Here is a 26917-nt window from a genome sequence, read left to right on the forward strand (position 1 = left end):
CGCACCCCCACCCCCACTGTGCCCGCACCCCCACCCGCACCCCAACCCGCACAGCGTCGTCCGCCCTCTCCTCTCTCAGGCCTGTCACTTTCCTTGCTGTTCCATGCTTTCATTTTCTCCGCAGTGCCCATCACTTTCTGAAATTACTTATTGATTTGTTTACTTGTTTATTAACTCCACCCACTGTCTGCACGGCTGCATGTATGCTTTGGGGCGCAAGGGGTCTGTCTGTTTTGCTGAATCTTGGCACCAGCTAAGGAATACAATCCCATAGCAGGATGGGCAGTAATAGTGCTAAGAAAATGACATTTCCTTAATGTAGCCTCTTCTTGTGGGCGCACTGGTTTGCAAACCAAAACACTAATTTCGGAGAGTGGAAACTTTTAATTTATTCATTTAAAAGATGTTTGAAGAAGCAAATCTTCCCTCAATGCTTCTTTATATGAAGGATGAGAAACCCTCAAATGAATGAGTTATTCCCATGTAAACACATTCATCTGCTTGCCTCCTGCGTCGAGGTTGGGGGTTGGTCCTGCAGCCCAGGAAATGCTCTTTTTGAGGCCCGTTCTTCCAGAGGATGGCTCTTCTATTAACAGCCATCACATCTATGCGTCAAGACAGATTGTTCCAATTAGTCAGTGAGGTTCAGATTCATGAGAGCTGTTAATATGTACATGAGCAATTACTGTTGTAGAATTACAGTGTGTGCCTGTGGGACTTGTAGATTGAGATTAGCAGTTTCTTTAGACACTAAGGCAGAAGCCATGCAAAGGGCACCCTGCTTTTCCCAGAAGATACCCTCACTGGAAGGGCTAGGAGGCTACAGTTCCCTGTGCTTAGCTCCACCCCGTGTGCTCCCAGGCCATCCCTTCCTACAGATTCACTTCGAACCAGGCCCCTTGGACATGTAAATCATCAAAACCCACAATCCGTGTAAGCTTTAAGCTTGTGAAAACTAAGAGAAGTGAAGTCAGTAGTCCTCATGATTTACAGCAAAAGGAAGCAGGCATTGTTACCTTGTAAACCGAACTTGATCTGACTGTGGAAGGCTCGTGTTGGTTGGCAAAGGTAAGAGCATTGGAATTTGAGGCATGCCAACTTGAGGCAAGCTGAACTCATCTGAGAGGAGGGCGTTCCTGCTGACTGCTGTCAGTGATGAACTGTAATGTGGACATGTAAGAGCAGTAAACCCTTTTTCCCCAAGTTGCTTCTGGGTATGGCGTTTCATCACAACAATAGTAATCCTAACTAAGACACCTGCCTCAAAAAGAAAAAGAAGGAAGTAGGAAAGAAAAACCCTAAAATCGGGGTGTCTTATTCACTCTTCCTGCTGCTATGATACAGGGTCCTGACAGAATCAGGTTAGGAGAGAAATGGTTTATCTCGGTTCACGATTCCTAAGTGCAGTTCATCATCACAGGGAGGTCACGGTGGCAGCAGACAAAAAGATGATCAGAAAGCAGCGGGCAGGGAATGCTTGTGCGCAGCTCACTTTCTCCTTCTCATAAGGTCCCAGAACAGGGAATGGTGCCACCCACAGTGAGCAGGTTTTCCCACTTCAATTAACGTAATCAAGATAAAGTGCCCGGATTCTAGATCTCATCTAGTTGGCATTTGAGATGAACTAAGGCGTTGAGTTAGTGCACCTTTGCTCTGCCCATTTCTCATTACTGATAAATGACGGCAAATACACTAGTGTTTTTTGGTTTCTCCTGTCTTTCATGGGAATGCTGTTCCTTTCCACCGCAGTCAGACAATATTTCCAGAGTTACTAGACTCTGACGATAAGAATAAGGGCTGAATTCAAATGATGGAACCCACACTGCTTTCTTTCTAGTAGGCCAGTCCCTGAATAGTCTAAGGTCACCAAGTCAATCTCAAAAGTATCAGAACTTTTACCATTGGTGGAGAGATATCTATGCCTATGATAAACTATTCTAAAAGGAAAAAACTGAGACTGTAGTTATAGTGTGTTGCAGTTGTTTATGGAATGCCTTAGTGGAACTCACCAGTAGCATTTCTGTGGTATACAGAGTATAGGTTCATGATGATCAACTGTATTAGAACATAGTGTGGGCAGTCTAGAATATGACATTTCCCTGGAAAGGAGGGCCCAGATTTGTTATGAGTGAGGATATGGATCAAGTATAGCAAGTGTTAAATCAATAGGCACAGTGGTTTTATTTCTGATGGCAAGTGAGCTTGCCTCATTTCTTGAGGGAATTATCAGAATAGACTGTGCTGGGCATCTTAACGGATTTGAACAGATTCTCTTAGAACAAAGCAACTTTGTCTTATGCATCTGTGATAACTAATCTTATTTGTCAGCTTGACACACCTGGAAAGAAAAATGCTCAGTTGAGAAACTCTCCGTTAGAGTGGCCTGTAGATGTGCCAGCGGGGTATTTTCTTGATTGCTAATTGATACAGAAAATTCCAGCCCACTGTGGGCAGTGCCATCCCTAGGCAGGTAGGTCTGGGCTGTATAGAGATGGTATAGCTAAATGTGAGCCTGGAAGTATGCCACTAAGCATTCTTCCATGGTTTCTGTTTCAAGTTCCTGCCTTGGCACCCCTCAATAATTGACTGTAACCTGTAAGATAAAATAAGCCCTTTCCATCACACGTTGTTTTTGATCAGAATGTTATTGTCACAGCAGCACAAAGCAAACAAAACCAGCAGCCTTAGTGGAAAGAGGACCTAGAGAAGCAGACCGTACTGAAGAATCTGGTTACAACTTGTCACACAATTCCCATGCTGATGGCATGGGCCAGTCCTGAGCTCAGTCCCTCTGGAGAATCTGGTGTCTCCTGGTGGAAGAGCAGAATATTTAGGTCTAGAGCAGAGCACAGTGGTTATAGTTAGTAGCAATTGATTATATTCTTAAAAATTTCTCAGAAAGTACACTGGGTGTGTTTGGTGGCCATTTTGTTGGTTTGTTTGTTTGTTGTTGTTTATTGCAATTTTTGTTTGTGCATGATGGTGTTATGCTTGACCAGCTAATGCTTAGGAAACTGCTGAACCACAGCCATACTCAAAGCCCTTGGAGAATATACTAAAAATGCTCCCACCGTAGAAGTGATAAGTGAAGCGACAAGTACATGATTAACGTGTAGTCATTCCACAGTGATGTCCATATGTCAGAATATCATGGTATATTCCACAAACACAAATCTTGTACATTAAAACAGTACATAGACACGGGAGTTTACCACTGTAATATCAAACATTTGGGAGGTGAGGCAGGAGAGTACCAGGTTTCACTCCCAGACACGGATTTACAGCAATTTCCAAGACATCCAGAACTACAGAGTATGAACCTATCTCAAACAAATAAATCAATAATAAATGCTAGAAGCACCTAGCGTAATAACAATTGAGTTTTGACTGTATATACTCAGAGCAGTATTTATATGTTGTTATTTAATCATCATTTAAGAAATTCGTCTATAGATGTAGCAATTAATTAACATCTACTACCTCCATTTCTCAGCTGAAACAAAGCCTGAGCCGAGAAGAGGTTATTTTGATAGAAATCTCTGAAGAGTCTAAACTCGATCTGATCCAAGCAGTCACGGAAACTAATCGTGCCTTCGGGGTTCTTTTCCATTGATCACACAGTGACTGGCTGGTGTCCAGACATATTTGCATTGCTTTGTAGTGGTGTGAGAGACACTAAACACTATCAAAGTGAGTACGCTCATAGGCAGCCTGATGACCTCCAAAGATGTTGAACCTTTTCCTAGTCCTTCTAAATCACTTACTTTCATATTTATATCTCGCTGCATTCTATAGGTTGTTTTTTCACAATTAAAGCATTTTATTTAAGATGGGGGAGGGGAACCCTAACAGATTGAGTCTAATCTAATGTCATTTCTAAGACCTTATTTTTTAGTAAGTCACAAATAAGTAGAAAAATAGCATGTAAAAGCATAAAAATAAAATTTCCAAATCATTTATGGTCTTTTTATTACCAAAGTCATACCTAACATTAGTTAATGCTTTTCTTGAAAACATAATAGAAATGTCAACATGCCACACACAATTTTCGAACCCTGCTTTCACTAGGAGATGGGGAGGGAGCTGCCTTCACCCAGGCAGTGCCTTCTACAGCTTCCAGAGTTCTCAGTGTGGTTAATGCCAACAGCTAGGGCCATGGAGCCGGCAGGCTGCCACTGAAATGCCATCACTGCTGCTTCCCGATGGTGGGATGCTGGACCATTCTGGACCACTTGTTCACATCTTTCCCTTCTGTGAACTGACACCGGAGCTGACGGCTCATCTGGGGGAGTTTTATGGGAATAATTACAGTGCTCTGTGGACTGTCACATACCAGGCCATGTGCAATGTTGTCTCTGCTTCTGTGATGGAGATGCCACAGAGCTGATTGTTACTGTCCATCATTGGTTGTCGTTTTGGCTCTTTCCTCGGTCCCTGTTAGCAGCATCCAGCTAAGAATATCTGGGTTTAGCTCTGGTGACCTAAGGCCAGGCGTTCATATGTGTCAAGGTGAAAGAGAGAGTGTTCACTGACAGTGCTTTGGTGGCGTTTAGGGATATAAGCCCGCCTCAGTCAGAATGTCTGACTTTATAAATGAAGCTAGAAACTTCTGTTGGAAAAGCCAAGCGAACGTCATTATGTGGATGGCACAGTGTCTCCATTGCATTGTGCTGGCCAGCCTGGTTTATCTAAAGTTCCAAGCCAGCCAGGGCTTACACAATGGGAGCCTGTTTCAAAACAAAGCAAAACAAACACTTCCCAGTGAAGGCTTCTGTGAGTGACTTCAGTGTGTGTGTGTGACCAGCATGCTGCGCAGAAGGACCATTTGAGTCTCCTCAATTTCCTTAAATCTGTGCCAAGTGTAGTGCCCTGGTTTCTTACGGGACCTGCTTTAGTGTGGTGGGTTTTTTGTTTGTTTGTTTTCTTTGTATTGACTAAAGGAACAGAACCACTGCTTTTACTATTATCTAATTGAACACATTAGGGGTATTCCGTCGCAGATTTGGAACTAGATGGTGATGGTAAGTATCTGTCCGTGAGGGCACCAGACCCCAGCACCTGCATGAGTGCCCCTTTCCGCCTGTCATAACTGCATAGAAGAATCAATGCTTGTGTCTGTTGATAGGGAACGGTAGACAATTCAGCAGGACTTACCCAGCAGGCTTTGTTCAGTGTAAGCAGATTATGGTATGGATGGCTACGGTGGTGATCAGAGGGGCAGGACCTGGGATTTGAATAGGAACTTCCATTTTTCTGACACGTCTAATGTTCTTATGCATGGGTACGGACCCTGGCTTTGGTGATAGGTGCAGAGATTGACTTCGGGATCGATAGAGTCCAGGGTGGATTAGTAATTGGATTTGCTAAGAACTGCAGTGATACGCCTTAGGGGTCTGAAACTCACCTCAGAGCAGCTTGAGATAACAAACCTAGTGATGCTTGTATTTCAGAGTCATTTGTATATGTGCTAGAAGTTGCTTTTTTATGGAGCTATCATTTCTACAGAAAACAAAGCTACTATTTCCCCCTAACAAAATATGTAATTTATTTCTTGGTGATACGGTTTTTATCTCAGCCCTTTTTCTTTTCCCCTTGGCTATTCGTCTTTTAAAATGTCATCAATTTTTCCGTCTCTTTATTAAAATAATACAATAAATAAATTCAAAAAATGAATTTGTTATTTAATAAAATTCTAATTAATTAAATTTAAACTATAAAAGCCACAGCTTAACTGTACTGTCACATGTTATCATTATTATCTGCTCTAAATACTGAATAAGACGGAATACAGAAAGAGCAGTGCATTTTACTCTGTCAGTCCAGTACACTAACACCTCCTCAGATCCAGACACCGCTGAGGACATTTCCGGAGCGGCCCTCTGGACTCTTGGTACAAAGGTGTACCCAGAAAATCAGCTGGGTCTTTGTTTCTTTTGTTCTGTTTCGAGTTGTGTGACCGCAGTGTGGTAGCCGTGGTGGACTGTCCGGCCATCTCCCTCTCTCTTCCTCACCTTCTCGCCACGCCTCGCCTCCACTGTAATTGGGTTTTTGAAGAAATGAGATCTAGGGACCTCTAAGGATTAGCACCTGTAGGTTAGGACTGCTCACACAATGGGCTTTTGGAATGTGTGCATCTGGAAAATACTTCAGAACGCTGAGCTGAGGGGCTCCGGTAGGATTTTGGTTTAGGGGTTTGGCCTTAAGATTATCTAGTTCAGTGGATGATGGGAAGACATTTATCTCCTTTTCTGTAGTAATCTGTCCTGAAAAGCAGGTTCTACTACTGTTGCATTCATTACCTAGCCTTAGTAGTCTATTTGTTAGTGTGAGTTCTTTTCACAGTCTGAAAGCCATGCTATGACCCAGTTAGAAGGGAACTGTCTATGCAGTAGGTAGGAGCTGGACCAGAAGGTCTGTATGGGCAGAGAAATCAGAGTGAGACGCTGCACAATGGAGTGGGATGAGGCGCTTAAGATTCCAGTGTGTGCAATCTCTAGCTGTCACTACCCACCTCTGTGCCGAAGAAGTCAGCTTATTTTTAAAAAATTATAGGTCTGAGTGCATTATATATAGCAACACCTCTCTCTCTCTCTCTCTCTCTCTCTCTCTCTCTCTCTCTCTCTCTCTCTTCCACTCTCCCCCCTCTCTCCCTCCCTCCCTCCCCCCCTCTTTTCCCACCACCTTCCTGCTCTCCCTGGAAACTGAAACCAGGCCTTGCACACACTAGGCAGACACCAGCCCCGACATGCCATGGTGATGCTGCTAAGTTGCCTTCGGAGGGCACAGGTTCTTCTCTGCTTTTTGAGAGTATAGTTGTATGATCTGGGTAGAAGGCTGGGAGGCACAAAACTAGTTTCTGTGCCTCTCTCTGCGTGTTTTCTAAGAATCCTCGGCTTGGTATGATTTTTTTTTCAAAATGTTTCTGATTTTTTTTGGGGGGGGGTGTACGTGGCGGGGTGAGTTAAGACAGGGTTTGTCTGTGTAGCCCTGGCTGTCCTGGAACTCACTCTGTAGACCAGGCTGACCTCGAACTCAGAGATCTGCCTGCCTCCTCTGACCAGCTTCAAAAAATATTTTTTATAGAAACTGGGTTTATTTTTTAAGTTGAATTTGAGAACCCCAAAAGTGTCTAAGATTTTCTTTGTTTACAATAAGAAATTGTCCCTTCAATTTTTTCTCATGTGACATCAGTTATTAAAGTTTTTCCACAAAAACTTACCTGTCCTTAAAAATTCCCAGGTTTCATAAAATTGTAGAAATTTTAATTATTTTATGCTAGAATGAGTAGTCTGATTAGAGAATGTCGTGGTGGGGGGCTGTGAATGCTGGAATTCTCAATGATGACACCACTGATGTTTACCAGACTTAGGGAAGAAAATTGCCACATGACTTCCTCACTCATTGGCTCATAGAAGGGAAGACCATTTTTATATTCTTTCTCATATTTTACTCATACATTTCTAATCACAAGTTTTTGAAAAGGTTAATAGAAATTGTGGTGCCTTATTGTCATGATGCTTAAATGATTTCTTTTTCAATAAAGGGTATGTTATTAAAGAGAAAAATGATTTTGCAACCCATGCATTAGGGTTTGCAAGAACCATCTGTCTTAAGCCCGGGCAATCAATGGAGCAAGTGCAGCCAGTTTATTTCTCACAGATTTACTAGCACTACTGCATAAATAGCCATAATGGAATTGATTTCCTAGCCTGAAGCAGCTTTTATCACACACGAGGCTTTGATGATGACTGTATTAAGTGTTGTCCTTGGTTAGTCTTGGATTTTCTTACAAACAAAAGTTTCAAAAAATTCTTAAGTATTGAAAATACAATGCTTTAACATTTATAAAATTCTAATTTTCAATCATCTTGTTTCATGTGTGTTTATGTGTGTTTGTGTGTGTGTGTGTCATGCAGGGATGTGTATGTGTGTTTGTGTGTGTGTGTGTGTGTGATGCAGGGACTTGTATGTGTGTTTGTGTTTGTTTGTGTCATGCAGGGGCATGCATGTGTGTTTGTGGGTGCATGGCGTGCAGGGGCATGCTTGTGTGTTTGTGTGTGCATGTCATGCAGGGACATGCATGTGTGGCTGTTGTTCCTATGCACAGGTATATGAAGGCCTGGGGAGGACCCAGCTGTCCTGGTCACCTGCTGAATCTGGAGCGTGCTGAGAGCCATGCATTGCTTTTCTGCATGGGTGCTGTGGATCCAGCTCGGGGGCCCCATGCCTGTGCAGCAAGTGTTCTCACCCACTAGCCCATCTCCCTAGCCCTCAACGTTTTACTATTAACTATGTGTCTTGGCTTTTTTGCACCTCAATAAATTTTTCTGGTTGCCATGGGTACCTCCCTTATGTTCATCTGGAGACACAAGAATATCATAGCAGGCCAATGTGAGTGATTTATATTTCCATGTGTGTCTGGGTGTGAATCACAGCCTGTATTCTTCCCTGCAGGATGCAGGCCCATGGCTTTATTTTGGCAAGCCCCAGTTTTCTTATCTGTAAAGCAGATATAAAAAAAAATACCTTAAGTACATAGGTAGTACATGACAAGGTGCCCCCCACAGCCAGTGGATGGGAGCCATGGTTTCATTGGCTACTACTCTTGTCATAACTACCGAGTCAGAGCACTATTCACCCCAGTAGTTACTGAGAGGCACCATAGTTATCGCTTAGGAAAAGGACTTATATCTGCCCCTTTTTTTCATTGCCCTCCACTCCGTACAATTGAATAGGGCAAATTAGGGGTGAAGCTTAGCATTAATTAAAATTTTTCTCCAGTTGATTTTTAAAATTGTTAATTAATATAAGAAAAAAGACCTACCACCTGGACTTCTCTAACTCTGGAAAACCTTTAGGGAAATGGTGTTCCCCACAATGCCCTAACAGCTCCCCAGGGCTGTGTCCAGAACCACCTTTCACTGTGCTGGTTATGAGGAATAGACGGCCACCAGTGGCTGTCCTTCTACCTCAGGCCTTTTCCCCACATTCCCCTGCCAGTGCATGGCCTGTGCCCAGGTCTGTCAACTCCCCTCCCGTGCAGCCACCAGGAGGACCTCAGACCTTCAGGGTCTTAGCAGAGGCAAGAGTCTGCTTGCTGCTTTCCTGAAAAAGCCTGTATGCCCTGCTAACTCTAATTCCTCCAAATTTTTCCAAGTGTCGACTTGTGTTTTAAGCCAAGCAGTTGACAAAAATTTACCTGTAGGCTAGCTTAATCAGATTTTACCCTAGTCAGAAGCCTAGCAAAAGAAATAAACTTCCTTCATGAACACAGCTTTCCAAATCCATCAAAAAATGTGCCCCAGAGCCAACACAAGGGCAAAAAAAAAAAAAGAAAAAAAAAAGAATTGGCTAAATGATCATCCAGGAAATGTGTGTGTTCATCTATAAGACAAGGCCAGGGGTTGGAAAAGAAAGCACTTTTTTGTTTGTTCCAGTGAGTAATTTTCCTTGTTATAATAAAAAATCGCATCACTTGTTGGAAATCTGGAGTGTGTCGATTGCTCTGGGCAAGTGTTTCTTCTCATGATTATTTACTCCACAGATCTTTGGAAATGTGCTGTGCGTGAATCAGCCCAGCCTGCATTTAAGGCTTGAAAAATGTCCTTTAGGGTTCCTAGGTATCACAGCATCCATTAATTACTGAGAGGATGAGGCAGCGGTTTACTGGAAGCTGGGATCTCTGTGTTCTTTGTTCTAAAGAGGAGAAAGCTGTTATCTGTAGCAAGGAAGACTTTCCGGAATGTTCCTGTAATGGGCAGATGTCTCCATGGCTAAAGTACTTGCTGTGGAGACATAAGGGCTGAATTTTTGGATCTGCCATACCCAAGGCTGGCCATGGCTGGGCATAACTGTAATTCTGTTGGGAGGTGGAGACAGGAGGATTCCTGGGGTGTGCTGGCCAGTCAGCCTAGCTAAACTGGTGAGTTACAGCTAGTGAGAGACCCTGTCTCAGAAAGTAAGTTGTAGAGGAATGGGGGAATACTCTATGTCAAGCCCTGGTCTCCAGCTGTACCTCCATATGAATGCAAGTATGCCCATGTACATGCACACACAAAAATGCCCTCTTAGTATTGTATCAAAACACAGGCACCTTTTGTCATTTAAGAAAAGCTTTTCCAAAATGATCTTTCTGTGGTGGATCCACAGTACATGGGAAAATATTCTCGTGTTCCTGGCAACTGTACACTAATTACCGCCTATACATTTTTAATAGTTTAATCTGTCATATTCTGGAAGAGGAAGGATTTTGATTCCAAACAAAACTGAAATGCATGACCAAACACATTATGAAATGTGTGGTTTCATTAAATCCTGTCACTAATTTAGCCAGAAGGAAATCACGTAGATCAAACTTAGGCATACAGGAGTTTGCTATGGTTTTTTATGTCCCTCCCATCCCTCATTAAATCTCATTAAACCATGTTGTATATTGTATGTCCAAAGAAATTTTAGGTCATGCTCTGAAGGCAAAATAGTGCCATCTTTCATGGCCCTTCTGCCCAGAAGACAAGGAAGAAAGTCAGCTTAACAGTCAACAATGTGATTATCAAGACACAGAAAAGTCTTAGGGAACATGGGTACAAATGTGGACAGAAGCAAAAGGCAGCCTTGTTTTATGGTGTCAGATTCCACTGGTGTCTTCATGGCCTCTTCCTGTTTGCTGCTGTTAGTAGGTCAGGTGTCTGATCCATCCTACATGTACGTATCACGGGATGGTGCTCACACTCGGCTCTTTATATTTAATATAAAGACAAAGCTGGCTGTCACAAGCTTACACCTGTGTGGATGTTACCAGGGTAGAAGATCCAGGGAAGACTCTCCACACATCAGCTCGCTCATCCAAGGAGAGTTTTCTTTGTAGCTTCTGCAGAGACGTCGCCACACTGGGTCAGCCTTGGTGTCAGTTGGTACAGAACTCCTTTTTCACCGCTGGACAGAGCTGCATGCAGCAGGCCCAGAGTCCCTCCAGGTGCACCACCCACGTGACTCCCACAGGTTTGTCTCACGTTGTCACGGGTTTCAGGTCTGCCTCCAAGAACAGAGAACAGTATGTATTCTTAGAGACGAGCTCATTGTTAAAAGGTAACCAGGGTGTCATCCTAAATTGCACATCCCTAGCATGCCCTTAAAAATGACTAGAGCACTAGATGTTATTTATGAACAGGTCAAGACAGCAGCATGTCCTCTGAAGAGATGTTTGGGCTATTTATTTATTAATTTGTCCTGCCCCGTTGGAAAACTTACCATCTGGATGCTGTCCACATTTTAAAAACACATAAATTAAAACCCAAGGCAAATTGACTCTCCATGGGTGACCTTCAGGCTCCTCTTATCGCAGCCAGCCGTGGCCATTCTGACTGCTGGAATGTGGGAGAAGTGGCAACACGCACAGAGAGTGGCTCACACGCTCTTCCCTCGGTGGGCTCTTCCCTCGGTGGGCTCAGGGCTTCCTTTCGGAGACCTTGCATTTGCTCTAAACTTTGTATCATAATGATAATAAAATGTGAATTACAAGTCCATGCAAGACTAACATTCCTGAAGTAACGGTGTGCGTTTCCTGTTGTCTGGCTCTCTCCCACCTGTCACCAAGCATTGTCCAACATAATTTTCCAACTTGCATTTTCTGGCTGTGGTTGAATGACTTCATAAATTGCTTTCATGATCATCCCCATGTTCCATTAAAGGAGATGGGTTTGATGAACAAATATACTGTTTACAGTTTGCCACTATCGCTCACATATCCTGAGTTACTCAAGTTTTAAATTGCATGAGGCTTTTAGTGAAACTCTGTATCCCTAAGCATAATCAGATATGTTATGTGGATGTATTCTATAGATGCATACAATTTTTCAATGATGAAAACATTATCCTGGTTTTTTTTTTCTTTTACTTTCTACCTTTTTAAAATGTAAGTTTTAATGATAGATTCCCAAAGGAAATTAAATCTGCATAAATTCTCAGGGACCTGGGAGAACCTTTCTGATGCTGGCATTTATTTGGTGTCCAAGGTCAGCCTATCAAATTTCTCATAAATTTGTTGTTTCCACAAACAGTGTAATTGAAATATTGCTCTAAGTTAGTTTTAGGCATAAGGAAGAAGACAGTATCTACATAAGACTAATTGGTATTTTTAATAGATGATACAACATTTCTAAAAATGAAAAGTTCCAGCCTGGGGATTTACGGTAGAATTTGTGTTAAATAGGTGTTAGTCAGCTTGTGCATGCTCCTTAATTACGGGGAAAGGGAATCAGGCTTTTACTGGAAATGCCACCATTGATCAATCAGTTGACCAGCAAGGGACGGTTGAGGAGGCGGGGCCCTGGGAGTGGAAGAGGACTCATAAATCATGGCCCGGGGATGAGGAGCACCTTAATGAGCAGCTAGCAATATGAAATGAAGAATTGGGCTGCAGACAAGTCTGAGGATATGATGTGAGTCTCAATTAAGGAATTAGTTGTGGAAAGAGCTTCACAAGAAAAGGAATTGCTCTTGACTTCATGTGAAATGGCGGCTGCTTCACCTCGAGAGCAGACAGGAACTTGAGATGACCCAGCTGCTGCTACAGCAACTAGTCAACAAAGAGGGATTGAGGACTACTATATCTCAGTCCGTGTGCCAGCAGATGACTACAGGGTGCACTGGGGGAACTTGAGGAGTTGACAGACCTACCAGGCATGGAAGCTCGGGGATTGGAAGGCTTCTGAGGAGGAACTCTGAGTATGATGGAAAAGCCTGAGGAGAGGTCATAGCTCTGGGAGAGACTCAGCCGTGTGAGGTACTGACCAGATGGCTAATGGACAGTGACAGAGTCAGATGGGCCTCACCAGAGGGGTGGCCAGGAAGATAAACACCACTCACTACACCAAGGAGCTTAGATTTTTACCCTGAGGGGAATGAGAATCCTTTCAAACATCCTGAAGTGGAAATTGACATACGTAGATCTGTGTCTTCAGAAGATAAGTGAGGTAGCAGTGTGGACAATGGGAGATATTGAGGAGGCCTGCCACCCAAAGTGACCTTGAGAGGCTCAGGAAACAACAGAGCCAAGGGATGGTGCTTGTTTATCTAGATCCCACTGGAGGCCGCTGGCCAGGGAGGAAAATGGCAGTGAGCAAGTCTCTGTTTTCAGTGTGGAGGGGAAATGCAGACAGAGGCGGTGGAGGCTTTGGGTTAATGCAGCTGGGTTCAGGGTGGTGCTGTGTTGAGAAGGTGAGCGTTGGATGGAAAGACCCGGGCCAGAATATGGATTCTGTTTCTCTCTCTCCCCAGGGTCTCACTCTGTAGCCCAGGCTGTCTTCGAACTCACAGAGATCTGCCTGCCTCTGCCTCTCAACTGCTGGAATTCAAGGCGTGCACCACTGTGCCAGGATTCTGCTTTTCACATCTGTGGTATATGCCTTTGCGGGAAGTCAGAGAACAGTGGTATCTATGGACCTGCCATTCACACACTGTGTTGGAGCCGGACATCAGGAGAAACGCTTGAGCCTGGTGGGAGGAGGCCTCACTGTCTACTGCCCCACTGCAGTTTTTTGACTTACAATGATCTGAAGGAGACAGTCGGGGTCCCAGGGCATCCGGGTCTGCCAAGAACACTGAGATGGGATAGCCTGTGCTCACATTGACTTCAGGAACACAGGAGTAGTGTCCCCACCAGGCTGCTGGGGGTACAGACTGAAGTGGAAAGCAGCCTGTTGGAGAGTTTCCTGGTGACCTCTGCCTGACCAATGACTTCTGATTGAATCTGTACAGATTTGAGTAAACATATCCAACATACAACTTTGTGAGCAAGCCAGATTACATGGTATAGAATTGCAGGCAACTCCAGGAAGTGCCCAGTGTTGAGCTGGTCACCTCAGCTGGGCCTTTGTGACCAGGAAAGAAGGAAACAACTGGGTTTTAGTGAAGAACATTTCAGTTCTACAGCAGTGTTGGAGGAAGGAGGGAAGCCACAAATCTGATTTAGTGAAGATGTTGTGCCTGACAGCAAGATTTACTCCTAGGTTATAAATTTTTCTGTGATCGGGACTAAACCACAGTGAAAGTTAAATTTCACCTATATCTCATTCAACATCTAACGTGATTTAAATGACAAGATTTCAGAAGTGACACGTAGCCTTGGATCTAAATATATATTTTATGGTTGGAAATTTTAATTTCAGATCAGTGAAAAATCATGACGCCTCCTCATGTGTAAGAGACTTCAAGAGTAGATTTTCAGCTGGTCCAGATGTTTTGTCAGGCAAACTGTTGAAGCTAAGGGGAATCAGATGGCAAGATTTGCACAGGCTTTGTCTATAAAATGCTCCCTCGTGATAACATTGAAATGGTTGACTGACTAGCCTAGTTCTGAGATAGAGACATGATGAGTTCATCTTGTTTTAATCTCACAAAGGTTGTTCAGCTTGCCTGGCATGCTGGCGTGGATGCACCATGAGGCCGAGATACGTGCGCGTCCTGATGGCTGCCCGCTCTCCCAGTCAGTTGCATCTGGAAATGTTCTTTCCATGTCCTGTGTGCTCCAGCACCTCTGATCTCCTTACTTCCTCCTTCCTCCGCTGCCTTCTTCCTCTGGACTTCACTCCCAGCTTGTCCTTCCTCTGAGAAGCTGCTCTATCCTGTATGACAGCTGAGAAGCCTTTCTCCGCCGCAAGTGTGTGTAAATTCAAGAGAAAAGGCATGTGTAAGAATGAGCTTGGCAAGTCTGTCTGTCTGTCTGCATGAGTTTAGGTGTTCTAGAGGTGTCCATATCCCTTGAAATTGGAGTTGCAGGTTGTCCTGAGTCACCTCACTTAGGTGATAGGATTCAAACCCAGGTCCTTTGCAAGAGCACTAAGTGCTCTTATGTCCTGAGGCATCTTTCCAGCCCTTTGGCAACTCTTCTGGGGTGTCCAGAAACCATGATATTCATGAGGATATGATAATAAGAGTTAATGTTCTGTTCAGAGGCCACTCGATGCGTATGCCACAAATACTATTGTTACTGCTTTTTCAAAAGGTCAATTATTATTGTGGGTATATGTGTTAATGATAGGGATTGTAGGCATGCACCAGGGCATGTGTGGAGGTCAAAGGTGAGTTTTGTGTACTCAGTTTTCTCCTTCCACCTTCCTCGGGTTCTGGGGATTGAATTCGTTTGGGCAGGTGTGTGCGGCAAGTGACTTTACTGCCCGAGGCATCTTACAATGTCCAATTTCTCTTTTAAGTGTTTATTATTTATGGTAGGGGTGGTTTGCCTCCATGTTTGTGTGCGTATCACATACATGCCGTTTCCTGTGGAGGCAAAAAAAAGGGGGGGGGGTCTTCCCTTGGAACTAGAGTTAAAGGTGGTTGTAAGTCACCGTGTGTGCTGGGAATCATACTCGGGGCCTCTGGAAGAGCAGCCAGTGCTCATAACCACTGAACCATGTCTCCAGCTCAATCCAAAAGTCTTTAATTCTCACAGGAGACCTAAATTAGCAGTTTTCTCTAGCTTGTCGTACAGGAAAGCTGGGGCACAAACTCTTTTTTTTATTTCATAATATATGGTAATGTAGCCCAAGCCCTCTGGGATATGGTGTGTTTTCCTGCTTCTGCCTCCCCAGTGCTGGGATTAGAGGGGTGCATCACCATGCTGCACCCTGGAGGGTCTTTAAAGGGAGCAGCTGCTGTCGTGTTGGATGCTGCTGGTGGCCCGCCCTTCAGAGCCTTCTCTCACGTTCCCCCTGGCTTGTCAGTGGCTTCCTTCAAGGCGTGTGTCCATGAAAACTCTCAGCAGCTGACCTGTTGGATGACAAGAACAGATGAGTGATGGCGAGAAAGGAATGCGGAAGCCTAAGTCCGAATCCACACCCTGGAAAAGTTTCAGCACATCGACGGTAGCAGAAGAAAACCGTGCATGATTAAAAAATAAATCAAATCTGAGCCGTGGCTTAGATGGGTTTTCCACGTGAGTCCTACCAGAATACTTAGCTGCCACTGCAGCCGGCCACTCGAGGGCCAGTTCGATAAATGTAATGGGAGCAATCTCAGTCTATTACTTTTAAATTAACTAGATGCACGTGGCTGTCCTCGTCCATGGCTCCTCCTTGGGGAATAGACTGCGCTACATTGATCTGGATGGTGGTTGAGAATATTAAGTGTTAGGAGGCGGGGCAGCACCCTAGGCAGACCCCTGTGCCTTTGGGGAAGTTAGCCTTGCTGGGCTGGGGGGGCAGCTTACCATGCACCCCACCCCCAAACGTTTAAAGTGAGTCTGTGGGCCCTGTGAATGTCAAGACTTTTCTGGGGGCTCCAGAATGGTGCTGGATTTAGACTCCATTTGGTGGCCCTTTTCTCTAAGCAAGAGCCTTTCCAAGAAGTGGACACAAATCTGTGGTGATCTGGCACCACTGGTGTTCCAGAAACCTTAACCTCACCTGCAAAGCAGAGACCTCGCTGCATTAAAGCCACCTAGGAAGGCTGTGGCTCAGTTGTTCTGCCCTGAGAAGTGGGTATGATGGGCTGGGGGTGAGAAGGTGTGCAGATCCTTCAGGTACATTTCAGAGAGTGTACCAATAGTGCATTACCATGTCCGTGGGCAAAGTGATGAAGTGAGTTGCTTCGTTGTTCTCATGTATTTGTTTCTGGTCCTGTCTTCACCATCCGCTGTTTAAAAAGGCAGCTGTAGTGCTCTGCCCAGTCCCGAGCACTCTCTCTGAAGTCCTTTATTGCCCCACAGTGACAAAGGGAAACCTGGCCGCTGACATTCATGGACTTAGAATCCAGCTCCTTCAATTGCTTTATTAATGCTTTGGCTTTCAGCGTAAAAGCCAGCACATTGGAAACCGCAGAAAATTTCTGATTATGACAGTGACGTTTATCATTCTCTAATGGAGGAACTGTAGCTTCTAGCTGGAAAGCTGGCGGGTCCACCCACTGTGATATTCTGCATCTTGGATACGGTCCTCGCTGAGGCTGTTCTCTTGGGCTCTGGATCATACTTAAACCTCAGACAGATGTAGGCCTATGTCCAGCGATGGGAGGAACATTGTTAGTTCTTACCTGTAGATTTTATGAGTGAGGAATTAATGTCATGTTAGTTCGGGTGATATACTCCCCCTACCCAATGCTTTCTTTATGTCAGGCACTGCTTTATGCACAGAGTGAACATCTACCTCACCAGGGCTAGGTGGGTTGAGTCACTGGAGGGAAAATTACCGAGTTGAGAAAGTGAAGAGTGCTTTGGAAAAACCAGCAGTGTTCACTGAGGGAAATCATTTGAACTCTGTAATTTGTTATAGTTTACCAGGCTCAGTACTAGATGGCTAAAGCTAAGCTTCCATTTAGTGACTTGCTAAGTTTTAGAAACCCCCAAAGGAATTCCATGTTAGGTTAAGAAAAACAATAATACCAGGCCTGTAATTCTAGCACTTGGGAGGCAGAGGCAGGTGAACTCTGTGAGTTCAAGGCCAACCTGATCTACATAATGTGTTCCAGGACAGCCAGAGCTACATAGTGAGACCCTGTCTTGAAAAAAAAAACAAAAATTAAGAAAGAAAAGAAAAGAAAGAAAGGAGAGAGAGAGAGAGAGAGAGAGAGAGAGAGAGAGAGAGAGAGAGAGAGAGAGAGAGAGAGAAAGAAAGAAAGAAAGAAAGAAAGAAAGAAAGAAAGAAAGAAAGAAAGAAAGAAAGAAAGAAAGAAAGAAAGAAAGAAAGAAAGAGAGAAAGAATGAATATGAACTAGCCAGGCAGTGGTGGGCGCACTTAGTCCCAAGCACTCTCAAGGCAGAGTCAGGTGGATCTCTGAGGCCAGCCTGGTCTACATAGTGAGTTCCAGGATAGCCAGGTTTACACAGAGAAACCCTGTCTTAGAAAACCAAATAAATAAATAAATAAATAAATAAATAAATAAATAAATAAATAAATAAAATTAAAAGAACAAACAAATTTTAATAATCCTAAGTGGAGCATAAGAAATCTCAGTCATTATAACTAAAAATGCTTCCTCCTGGGTTTTCGGCCCTTGTGTCTGAGCCCTGTCATTATTTGGGGACACTGGCCAGCACTTCATCAGTCCTTGTCCTGCGAGGATCTGAAGAAATCAGAATTTGCTAGTGTTCAGGAGTGCACAGGTTAGAGGGCCTCACCACAGGCACTCCCGCCTCACTCTCCTTGGTGTTCAATGCGTTGCACTACCCCGAATCCTTTTTCCTAGTTCCTTTCTGCATGCCACTTCTTGGGGGTCAGGGTGGGGAGATAAAACTGTCCCTAGAGCACTTTTACTGAGATTTTGTTCCAAAAAGAAACAGTATAAATAAACAGCAAGAAAAGCAGTTGCTAAAGCTGTGTGCTCCAGAAGAAGCCGGAAGACAAATGCTGGGTAATTTGTACCCTGCTCTGATTAAAGGGCCTCCAGGGCACACTCCATCAAGCTTTGTTGTAGCTGGGGATGACACTCGCCTGTGCATAGCTCTGTACTCAGATAACTCAGGCAGGATTGTCAGGTCTCCACCCTCAGCCCCGCCATCCCTGGTGTCCTGAATGCAGAGCCAGGGCCAGGTGTTATTTAATGTCACTGTTTTATCTCCCTGTGACCTTATCAGCTAAGTGTTCCTTTTTATCGCAGTATACAGATATGCAGAGTTGGTCCCGGGGTGATTAAATTAGTGATCCAGGAGCGGGAGCCCGCAGCCAGGAAAGGAGTGCTTGTGTGGGTTTACCTTGGCACTCCACCCAGGCTTACATAGAGAAGTCGCTTCTGTTGGCTTACTGACATCCTGTAGGCTCTATGGAGTTTACCTTAGTGTTGTGCTTTCCACACACACACCCATCCCCCATTTGATTCTGGAAGTTGAACCAAGGACACTGTGCATGCTGGGTAGCCACTCTGTTCCTGCGTTCCATTCAGCACTGTACTTCGAGCCCTCAGTTCTATCACTGCCTTCGCATGTGCTCTGTGTGGCAGGTCCCCGGGGCCTGTGGACTCCATGACAGACAGTCAGGGTGTCTCTAGACGTTCCTAGTGTCACAGGCAGGGAAGAACAGAATCACCCCTTTTAAGGGCTTGTATTCTACATTCTCAGGTTATTTGTATCTGCTGTTGATGTTATAATCATGGAACGATTCACCATTGTTCTATTAGTATGCCCAGACTGCCACATCAGAATACCATAGCCCATAGTTGAGTGGTTTAGCAACAGAGATTTATTTCTCTATGGTTTTGGAAGTTGGAAAGTATCCAGAGCCAGTGTGTAGGTGTTCCTGTGAGGCATCTTCTCCACTGTGTGCAGGCAGGTAGAAAGCAGACTTTCCTGCCTCTTCACATAAGGTTAAAATTCTTATGTGGGGGCTCCCCAGGCATGACTTCATCCAACAGAAAGGCCTCTATCTCAATGCCTTACAGCTTGGGCTTTGGTCTGGAAATGGGGGGAGGGACATAAACATTCATTCCATAATGCTAGGCTTTGGTAACTCCAAGGATAAAGGAAAATAATTGGTCAAATGTGCCCGTTTGATCCTGGTCCAGTTCTGGGCAGTCTGAAACCTTTGTGTAGCCCATTTCCTGAACTGTTCATTATCTGCTTCATGGGATGAATTTGGAGACTAAATGAAATAATCTCTCTCAAGATGTCTATTTTTTAACAGGAAAGAAAATTTTATTCTTTCTTCAGTTGCCTTTAAAATCTCTCTCCATGGGCCCTAAGTGGGTGACATGCTTGCACCTTCAGGGTTAGAAAGGTAAAGTAAATCTGCAGTCCGTACAGCGGACTCACTGTGCTTTTGTCCAGCTGACAATCATGTGACTAGATATGCCCTTCCTCTCTCTCCTTTCTTTCCTTTTTGTGCCATTGGGGATTAAACTCAGGGCCCCATGTGTGATTAGCAAGGACTCTACAGATCTTAAAACATGTAAAGCCTCTAAGAAGTGCTTGGGAACTTGCTCATCCTCTCTGGTATAAATTAAGTGTCCACATGCAATAGAGGAAGAAGAAAAGAATCTTTTTCTCTTACATAACGGTGGAAACAGATGAGAAGTGCTCCTTACAAAAGCTTTAGAATGTTTTCCATATCAATATGTGGGTTTCTATATTTGCCTTCTTTTAATGACAATACAAGTCGTCTACATAAATTTGAACCTCAGATTTCAGTTTTTGATAGATCTAAAGAGAATCTGTGTACTTGTCATTGTGAGGCATGAAATGCGTAGCTGATTGGTCTAAGCAAATGTGCTTATGTATTGAACTTAACGATGTTGTTGGATAACTGGGCGTGGTAGTTTCTGTCTGCAGTACCACCACTCAGGAATCAAAGGCAAGAGGATTATAAATTTGAAGCCAGCCTGGGCCACATAGGTCAGCCCTATGTGTCAGAAAAGATGTAATAGGGTTGATCAGCACGTATGGCTACAGCTAGCTGGTTCTGCACATGCCTCCTAGGGTAGTATCTGGGACGAGTGCAGCTCCAGACATTTAGTGTTTGTTCTGTAACAGTTACAACTCTTCTCCCTTTCTCCCACCCAGCATTACAGTGTGTTTAATACACTCATCATTAAGTATGTTTAATAAAAAATATCTTCTCAGCTTGCAAGTGACCCTCACTAAGCAGTCTTGACATTAAGTAGATTTAATAAGAAAGTGATGCTATCTGATGGTTCTCAATGTTAAGTGTTTTGTATAGGTAGTTACTTTAGCAGCCGACAACCAGCTCGAAGTCTTTAATATTTAAAAAGTTGTCTTTATAGCTGCTTGGTGCATCTGTGTATAAAACATAATGTGAGAATTGCCGCTCCATTTCAAAAGACTCTTCCTAATGAACATAAGAGGAAAGCATTTTCATTTTCTCAACATATTTATATTTCATGCACCAAGTAGATTCTGAGTTTCACAAATTGGAGACAATTTTCCCCAAACATCAGTTTTAATGCCTTGCAAGACACTGGAGAAGAAGGCCTCCTGAACAAACGTATTTATCCAGGATTAAACACCTGTGGGGAATGCTGCAGCACTAGTGATGAAGATGTATAATGCCATGTCCCATTAACCCCCTGAGTCCTTACTGAAAAATTAGCTTGTCTTTAAAGGCCTGAATGGAACTCAGATGTGGTTCTCATGAGCGGATGTTTTAGTGCAGCAGAGCAGTGATGTAAAGGAGTTGGTTGGAAAGAAGCCAGGATTGTGCTTGGAAACTGAAGAGCCCTGCATAGGCACAGGCTTAAACACTTGTAGTAGGCCTTGGAAACGTTAGGAGGTGGGGCCTACCTGATAGAAATGGGTAGCTAGTGGAGAGACTTCAACAGTTATTTCAAAGTCCTGGCTCCTCACCCTTTGAAATCTGGTCCCCTGTGATGCGAGGAGCCTCTGCGCCGTGCACCAGTCACTATAAACCACCCTCCCGTCCTCCCCTCTGTGCAGACAGAAACCCTCTGAAACTGGGAGGCAGAAGAGAATTCTTTCTTTCCTTCCTTCTTTTCTCTTTTTTCTCCAGGGTCTTCCTATGTAGCCCTGGCTGTCCTTGAACTCACTCTATAGATGAGGATGGCCTTGAACTCACAGCTATCTGTCTGCCTCTGCCTCCCAGGGTGCTGGGATTAAAAGTATGTGACACCATACCTAGCAAATCTTTCTTTCTCTAAGTTGTTTCTGGTAGATATTTTGTCACAACAACTCAAAAGTAACTAATACCATCCGTGACACCCGCTGAAGCTGGCAAACGCATCTTTATTTCTGTTTCAGGGATGTGTAACTCTTTTTGTGTTGTTAGAATTTTAAGTTTCTGTACAAAATAAGGAGTTTCATTTTGACATCTTCATATACATATCTTATTGCATTTTGAACATATGAGTCCTTCCATTAGAGTCTCCTGTCCTATTGAGTACCTCTTTATTTTTTTTTAATTTATTTTAATTTTGTGTGCATGGGTGTTTTGCCTGCATTTAGGGTATCAGATTCCCCAAGAGTGAGTCAGTTGTGTGCAGCCATATGGGTGCTGGGAATTGAACTCATGTCCTCTGGAAAAGCAGCCATGCTCTTAACCTCTGAGCTCTCTCTCCAACCCTCTAGTTCTTAACTCTTTTGGTTTTTCGAGACAGGATTTCTATGTGTAGTTTTGGTGCCTGTCCTAGATATCAATCTGTAGACCAGGCTGGCCTAGAATTCACAGAGATCCACCTGGCTCTGCCTCCCAAGTGCTGGGATTAAAAGCCCATGCTACCAGCCAGGCTAGTTCTTAACTCTTAATAATTAATTTAATCCACCACTTTGGAGGCAAATGCCAAGGGATCTCTGAGTTTGAGGCCAGCCTGATCTACAGAGTTCCAGGACAGTTAGGGGTACACACAGAGAAACCCTGTCTCAAAAAACAAAGAAAAAAAAACAAGACAAAACAAAAAACAAAACAAAACTATGGGTTGTTTTCTCTGCTAATATAAAAATTTTAATAGTTTGCCAACGTGGACAGTGACTCCCACAGGCCAGTGCTGGGGTGAGTATCCTGCAGGATGCGGATACGGAAGTAGGCACAGGTGAAGGAGCACTTCCTCTACCTGTTCTTCTCAGGGACTCTGAGCCTGTGTCTCCTTGTGTTCTGTAAATTTTGGGTAGCAATAACTGACTCTTCAGGTGATGAGATCTAAATGCCCTGGCACGTGGTGAAGTTACCATTCAGCACCGAGTACATTCAGTGTTCATTCGGTTCTTCTTGCTGTAGTTTTCATACCTGTGAACTGAAAGGTAGAGTTGTTCCTTTGCAGTGGTTCCTCAGGAAACAGTTGATCTGGGTGCTAACCTGCTAAATCTAGAAGATGGGCTCTTATTTCTGCCCACAATGTGGCGCACTATGCATGTTCAGCCAGAACTGGTGGCCTGGTGGGATCACGTTTTTTTGTTATGCACCTCAGACCCTCCTCAGGAAGCAAGGAATATGGATGGTGCTGTCACATTCATCTTTTGGTCCACATTTTAAAAGGATCAAATCATTGACTTACATACAGTTGTGTTTGAATCTTCGATGGTCTTACAATAAAAAAACCTGGAGCCAGATATTGAGGTGAAAGCTGAAAGATCAGAGGAGCAGAGCAAGCCACAGCCAACCTCATTTCACCAACTCCTCAGCTGGTCCTGTTTCCTCAGACTGAAAGCCTCTGAGTCCTCACCTCAAGGATCTCAAGAGAACTGCTTTAGTTCCTGTCTCCTCATGCCTTATATACCTTTCTCTGCCCAGCCATGTCTCTTCCTGGGGTTAAAGGTGTGTGTGCTTCCCAGTAGTAGGATTAAAGGTGTGTGCCACCACTGCCTGGCTCTGTTTCCAGTGTGGCCTTGAACTCACAGAGATCCAGAGGGATCTCTGCCTCCCAAGTGATAGGATTAAGGGTGTGTGCCACCACTGTCTGGCCTCTATGTCTAATTCAGTGGCTGCCTCTGTCCTCTGATCTCCAGATAAGCTCTATTGGGGTACACAATATGTCACCACACAGTTGACCCCACATAGCACAAATACATTTCTTCTTGAGAGCTCTTCCTCAGGCCTGTGTCTGTGGTTAAGTGACTTGTGTCAAGGCCATCTGCCCAGCTGTTCAGATTCACCTGTCTGGTTTTTCTATTTAAGAGACAGAGATAGAGACAGAACTCAGCTTCCTATTTTTTTTTAATTTCATCATATAAAAATCCCTCAGCAAATATGCATTTTCCATTAGGTTTCTCTATTTATGTTATAGACTCAGTTCTATAGAGACAAGTTAGTATCTTACTCTCCAGAATAAATGTTGTTTATTTTTGTGTCCTATATCCTCTCTCTCACAGTATTCATCAAGACTTTTTAAACCCATATTCAATATTATAATATGATTTTCTTGTATATTTTAGAATGATTGTTATGTTTATTTTATTAAATATAATTTATATCTACTTTGGGATAATGTCCTTAGAGTTTTCCCCCTTACACAATTACTGTAGAAAATGGTTCTCAATCTGTGGGTCATGACCCCTTTGTGGGTCAAATGGCTTTTTCACAGGGGTCACATATCAGATATCCTGCATATCAGATATTTACATTACAGTTCATTATAGTAGCAAATTTACAGTTATGAAATAGTTATGAAATAATTTTATGGTTGGGGGTCACCACAACATGAGGAGCTGTATTAAAGGGTCACAGCATTAGGAAGGTTGAGAACCACTGCTGCAGAACCGTTTAAATGAGAGAATAAAGATGGGGAGAACTCTTCTTTCTTTCTAAATGATATGCTTTGGGGTGTAGTGTGTGCTCTTGTGCATGCTCATGACTGCAGACGTGTGCGTTGGATTTCTTGGAGCTGGAGGTAGAGGTGGTTGTGAGCCATCTGATGTGGATGCTGGGACCACATTCTGGTCTTTTGCAAGAGTGCTTTACACGCTTTACTGTGAGCCATTTCTTCAACCCATGTCCTTTATCTTTAAAGGGCAGATAAAATAACAGTCTTGCATCTTAGCGCTCCCGTTCCCTCCTCTCCTCCCTCCTTCCCTCCCTCCCTCCCTCCCTCCCTCCCTTTCTCCCTTTTTCTTTTCCTGTTAATTATTCAGTGTTCAAGGTAGTATATCCTATGCTTGGAAATTAGGCCAGCTTTTGCTGTGGGTCAGATATTTTTTTCTTTGTTTTTCTGAAGTTTTGTTGGATCTGTGATTGGACCAAGTTAGTCTTTCTTAGATTCTAAAAAACTAGAAAATCCAATCTTTAGCAAAGTAGTTTTGTAATCTTATTAGTCAGGAATAATAAAATCCTTAAAGAAAAAAAGAGGACAAGGAATTTGAGCCCCATAATCCCAGGACTGTGTAGTCAGGAATAGGAGGATCCCTGAAATTCCCTGGCCAGGCAGCCTAGCCTACTTGTGAGTTCCAGGCCAGTGAATGCCCACATTCCAAAAATGTATCACCTAAGACAGTACCTAAGAAATGATACCTGATGTCCTCTGGCTTCCTCATGTGTGCTTACACGCTTTCACATGAACACACACACACACACACACACACACACACACACACGGAGTTGTTGAAGTTTGAACTCATGCTAAGAGAACATTAGGTCAGCCGATCTCAAGATGGTCATGGTCCAGTGTATGTCCTTAGTACTTAACTAGAACAAACGCAGACCATAGCGGTGGCGATTCTTGGTTCTCCTGAACTGGGCACTTGGAGGACCGCCTTTGCTCCTAATAGGCAGCACTTTCTACCCAGCCACCGTCCCTTCCTGTCTCTTCAGAAGGCTTCTCCTTTAGCACCACATTTCAGTGCTTACCTGCAGAGAGAGGACACAGTCTCAGCTTAGCCTCTTCCCAGCTGTAAGGCATTCAACAATGTGTTTAACCTCTCTGTTAGGTTTCTCTGTCTTTACCACTGAGTTACCAGTGATCCTTCCCTCTTGTGATTACTGTTGTGCAGTTAAACGAGCTACTGCATTCAGACAGATAGCTTATGGTCTGGCATAGTAAATACAGCTGAATCCTTAACTGTGGCTATTAATGTGAAATAGAAACAATCAATGACATATGCAGTGCAGTATGTTGCCATCCTTATTAATATCCTTCTGATCTCAGATGTCATTGCTCAGCCCAAATGCCAGCTCTTCCATTAAGCAGTCCCTCCTCTCCACTGGAATTAATTACCCTTCTATATTCTTATTTACTCTTTCCTGTGTGTTTATTATAGCCCTTAATACTTAATGGATTTTATTATGTAAGTTCTGGAAACTTGGGGCCATTTCTCACCCATCCTTTTAATACATTCTGAACATAGTAATCACTTTAAATTGAGCAGCATAATGATGGAGGAAAGGATAAAAATGTGTGACCAGGGCGAATGTTTTAATCTGCTTTTATTGTAAGAATGGCGAGAGGGTGGGGTTGTGGGGTTTGGAACCCGTCCGTAACTGTAGTCCCAGAATCCTTTCTGGACTGTAGTAATGCATTGGAAAGCCGGCTAAGGTGTGAGTTGGTTCTCACATACTGCAAACTCTGTCTTAGGTCGAATATCTGTTATCCAATTCACATAGAAGTTTCCCCAGATGGGAAGCCTTGAATTATTTATGCAGTGTTTATCTCTGAGTTTACTTCCCATCACAACCAATTAAGGCTATTTGGTTTCATTAAAAATAGCATTTTCTCATTTGGGAAAACATTTATCTGAAGGAAATTTAAATTTACCCACTTAGAGGCTCCAAAGCTGGTGATGAGCTGGCTGCACAGACTTAAGCCAAGAAACAGAAACGGAAACCCGAGCTGTTTTCTCCTACTGGACATTTTTTTCCCCTTTAAAAATCTTCAACAGACATGAACTAGTAGAATCAAATTCTTTTTTTGTCATCTTTTTATTAAAGTTCTGCAAACCAGAAACATGCACACCCCATGAATATCCACTGCTTTGTCTCATAGGCTTCTGTGTCCTGCTGCCGTGGCCGATACTTATGGGACTCACGGGGGTAGCCCGAGCAATGTAGACTGGCTGCAGTCACCAGGGCCCATCATTACCTTGAATAAAATGTTCTTAGTCTCCTCCTTATAGTTCTGACTGCTTCCTCCACCACTGCTCATGGTGTGCTGTTGAACAGGGGCACCAAGCTTTGTACTCACTCATGTGGGTCCTATTGCCGCAATGAGACCGATCCCACTGGATAAGTCAAAATGAGGTAAGTGACAGGACCAGTCAAGACTGAAGCCATTCTGCCTGAATTTCTCAGCAGTGCTCTCAACAGGCCATAGATCATCACCAAGAGGTGGTCCCTTCCCAAGCTATGCTTTGTTGTTTCCTTCCCTTCTAGAAGGAAGTTGCAATCACCAGTTGTCTTAGTTGGTGTTCGATGGCTGTGAAGAGACACCATGACCACAGCAACTCTTAGAAAGGGAAACATTTCACTGGGGCTGGCTTACAGTTCAGAGGTTCATTCCATTATCATCCATGGCTAGAAGTGTGGCGGCACACAGGCAGACA

General features: G+C 43.7%; 1 protein-coding gene across 3 annotated transcripts in view; it reads left to right on the forward strand.

Moving 5' to 3' along the window:
- Positions 1 to 26917, forward strand: part of Ptprg (protein tyrosine phosphatase receptor type G) — a 695461-nt gene that overhangs the window by 424311 nt on the left and 244233 nt on the right. Inside the window, exon 1 of one of the 3 annotated variants that reach the window (XM_028880552.2) lies at positions 3928 to 5021. The exons of the other annotated variants lie outside the window; for them this stretch is intronic. Coding sequence (XP_028736385.1) covers positions 5013 to 5021 — 9 coding nt within the window. The 5' untranslated portion in view covers positions 3928 to 5012. Of the gene's footprint in view, positions 1 to 3927; positions 5022 to 26917 lie in introns of those variants that run through there. 3 annotated transcript variants of the gene reach the window in all.

Source organism: Peromyscus leucopus, chromosome 9 (assembly GCF_004664715.2).
Source record: "Peromyscus leucopus breed LL Stock chromosome 9, UCI_PerLeu_2.1, whole genome shotgun sequence".
Classification (NCBI taxonomy): Eukaryota; Metazoa; Chordata; class Mammalia; order Rodentia; family Cricetidae; genus Peromyscus; species Peromyscus leucopus.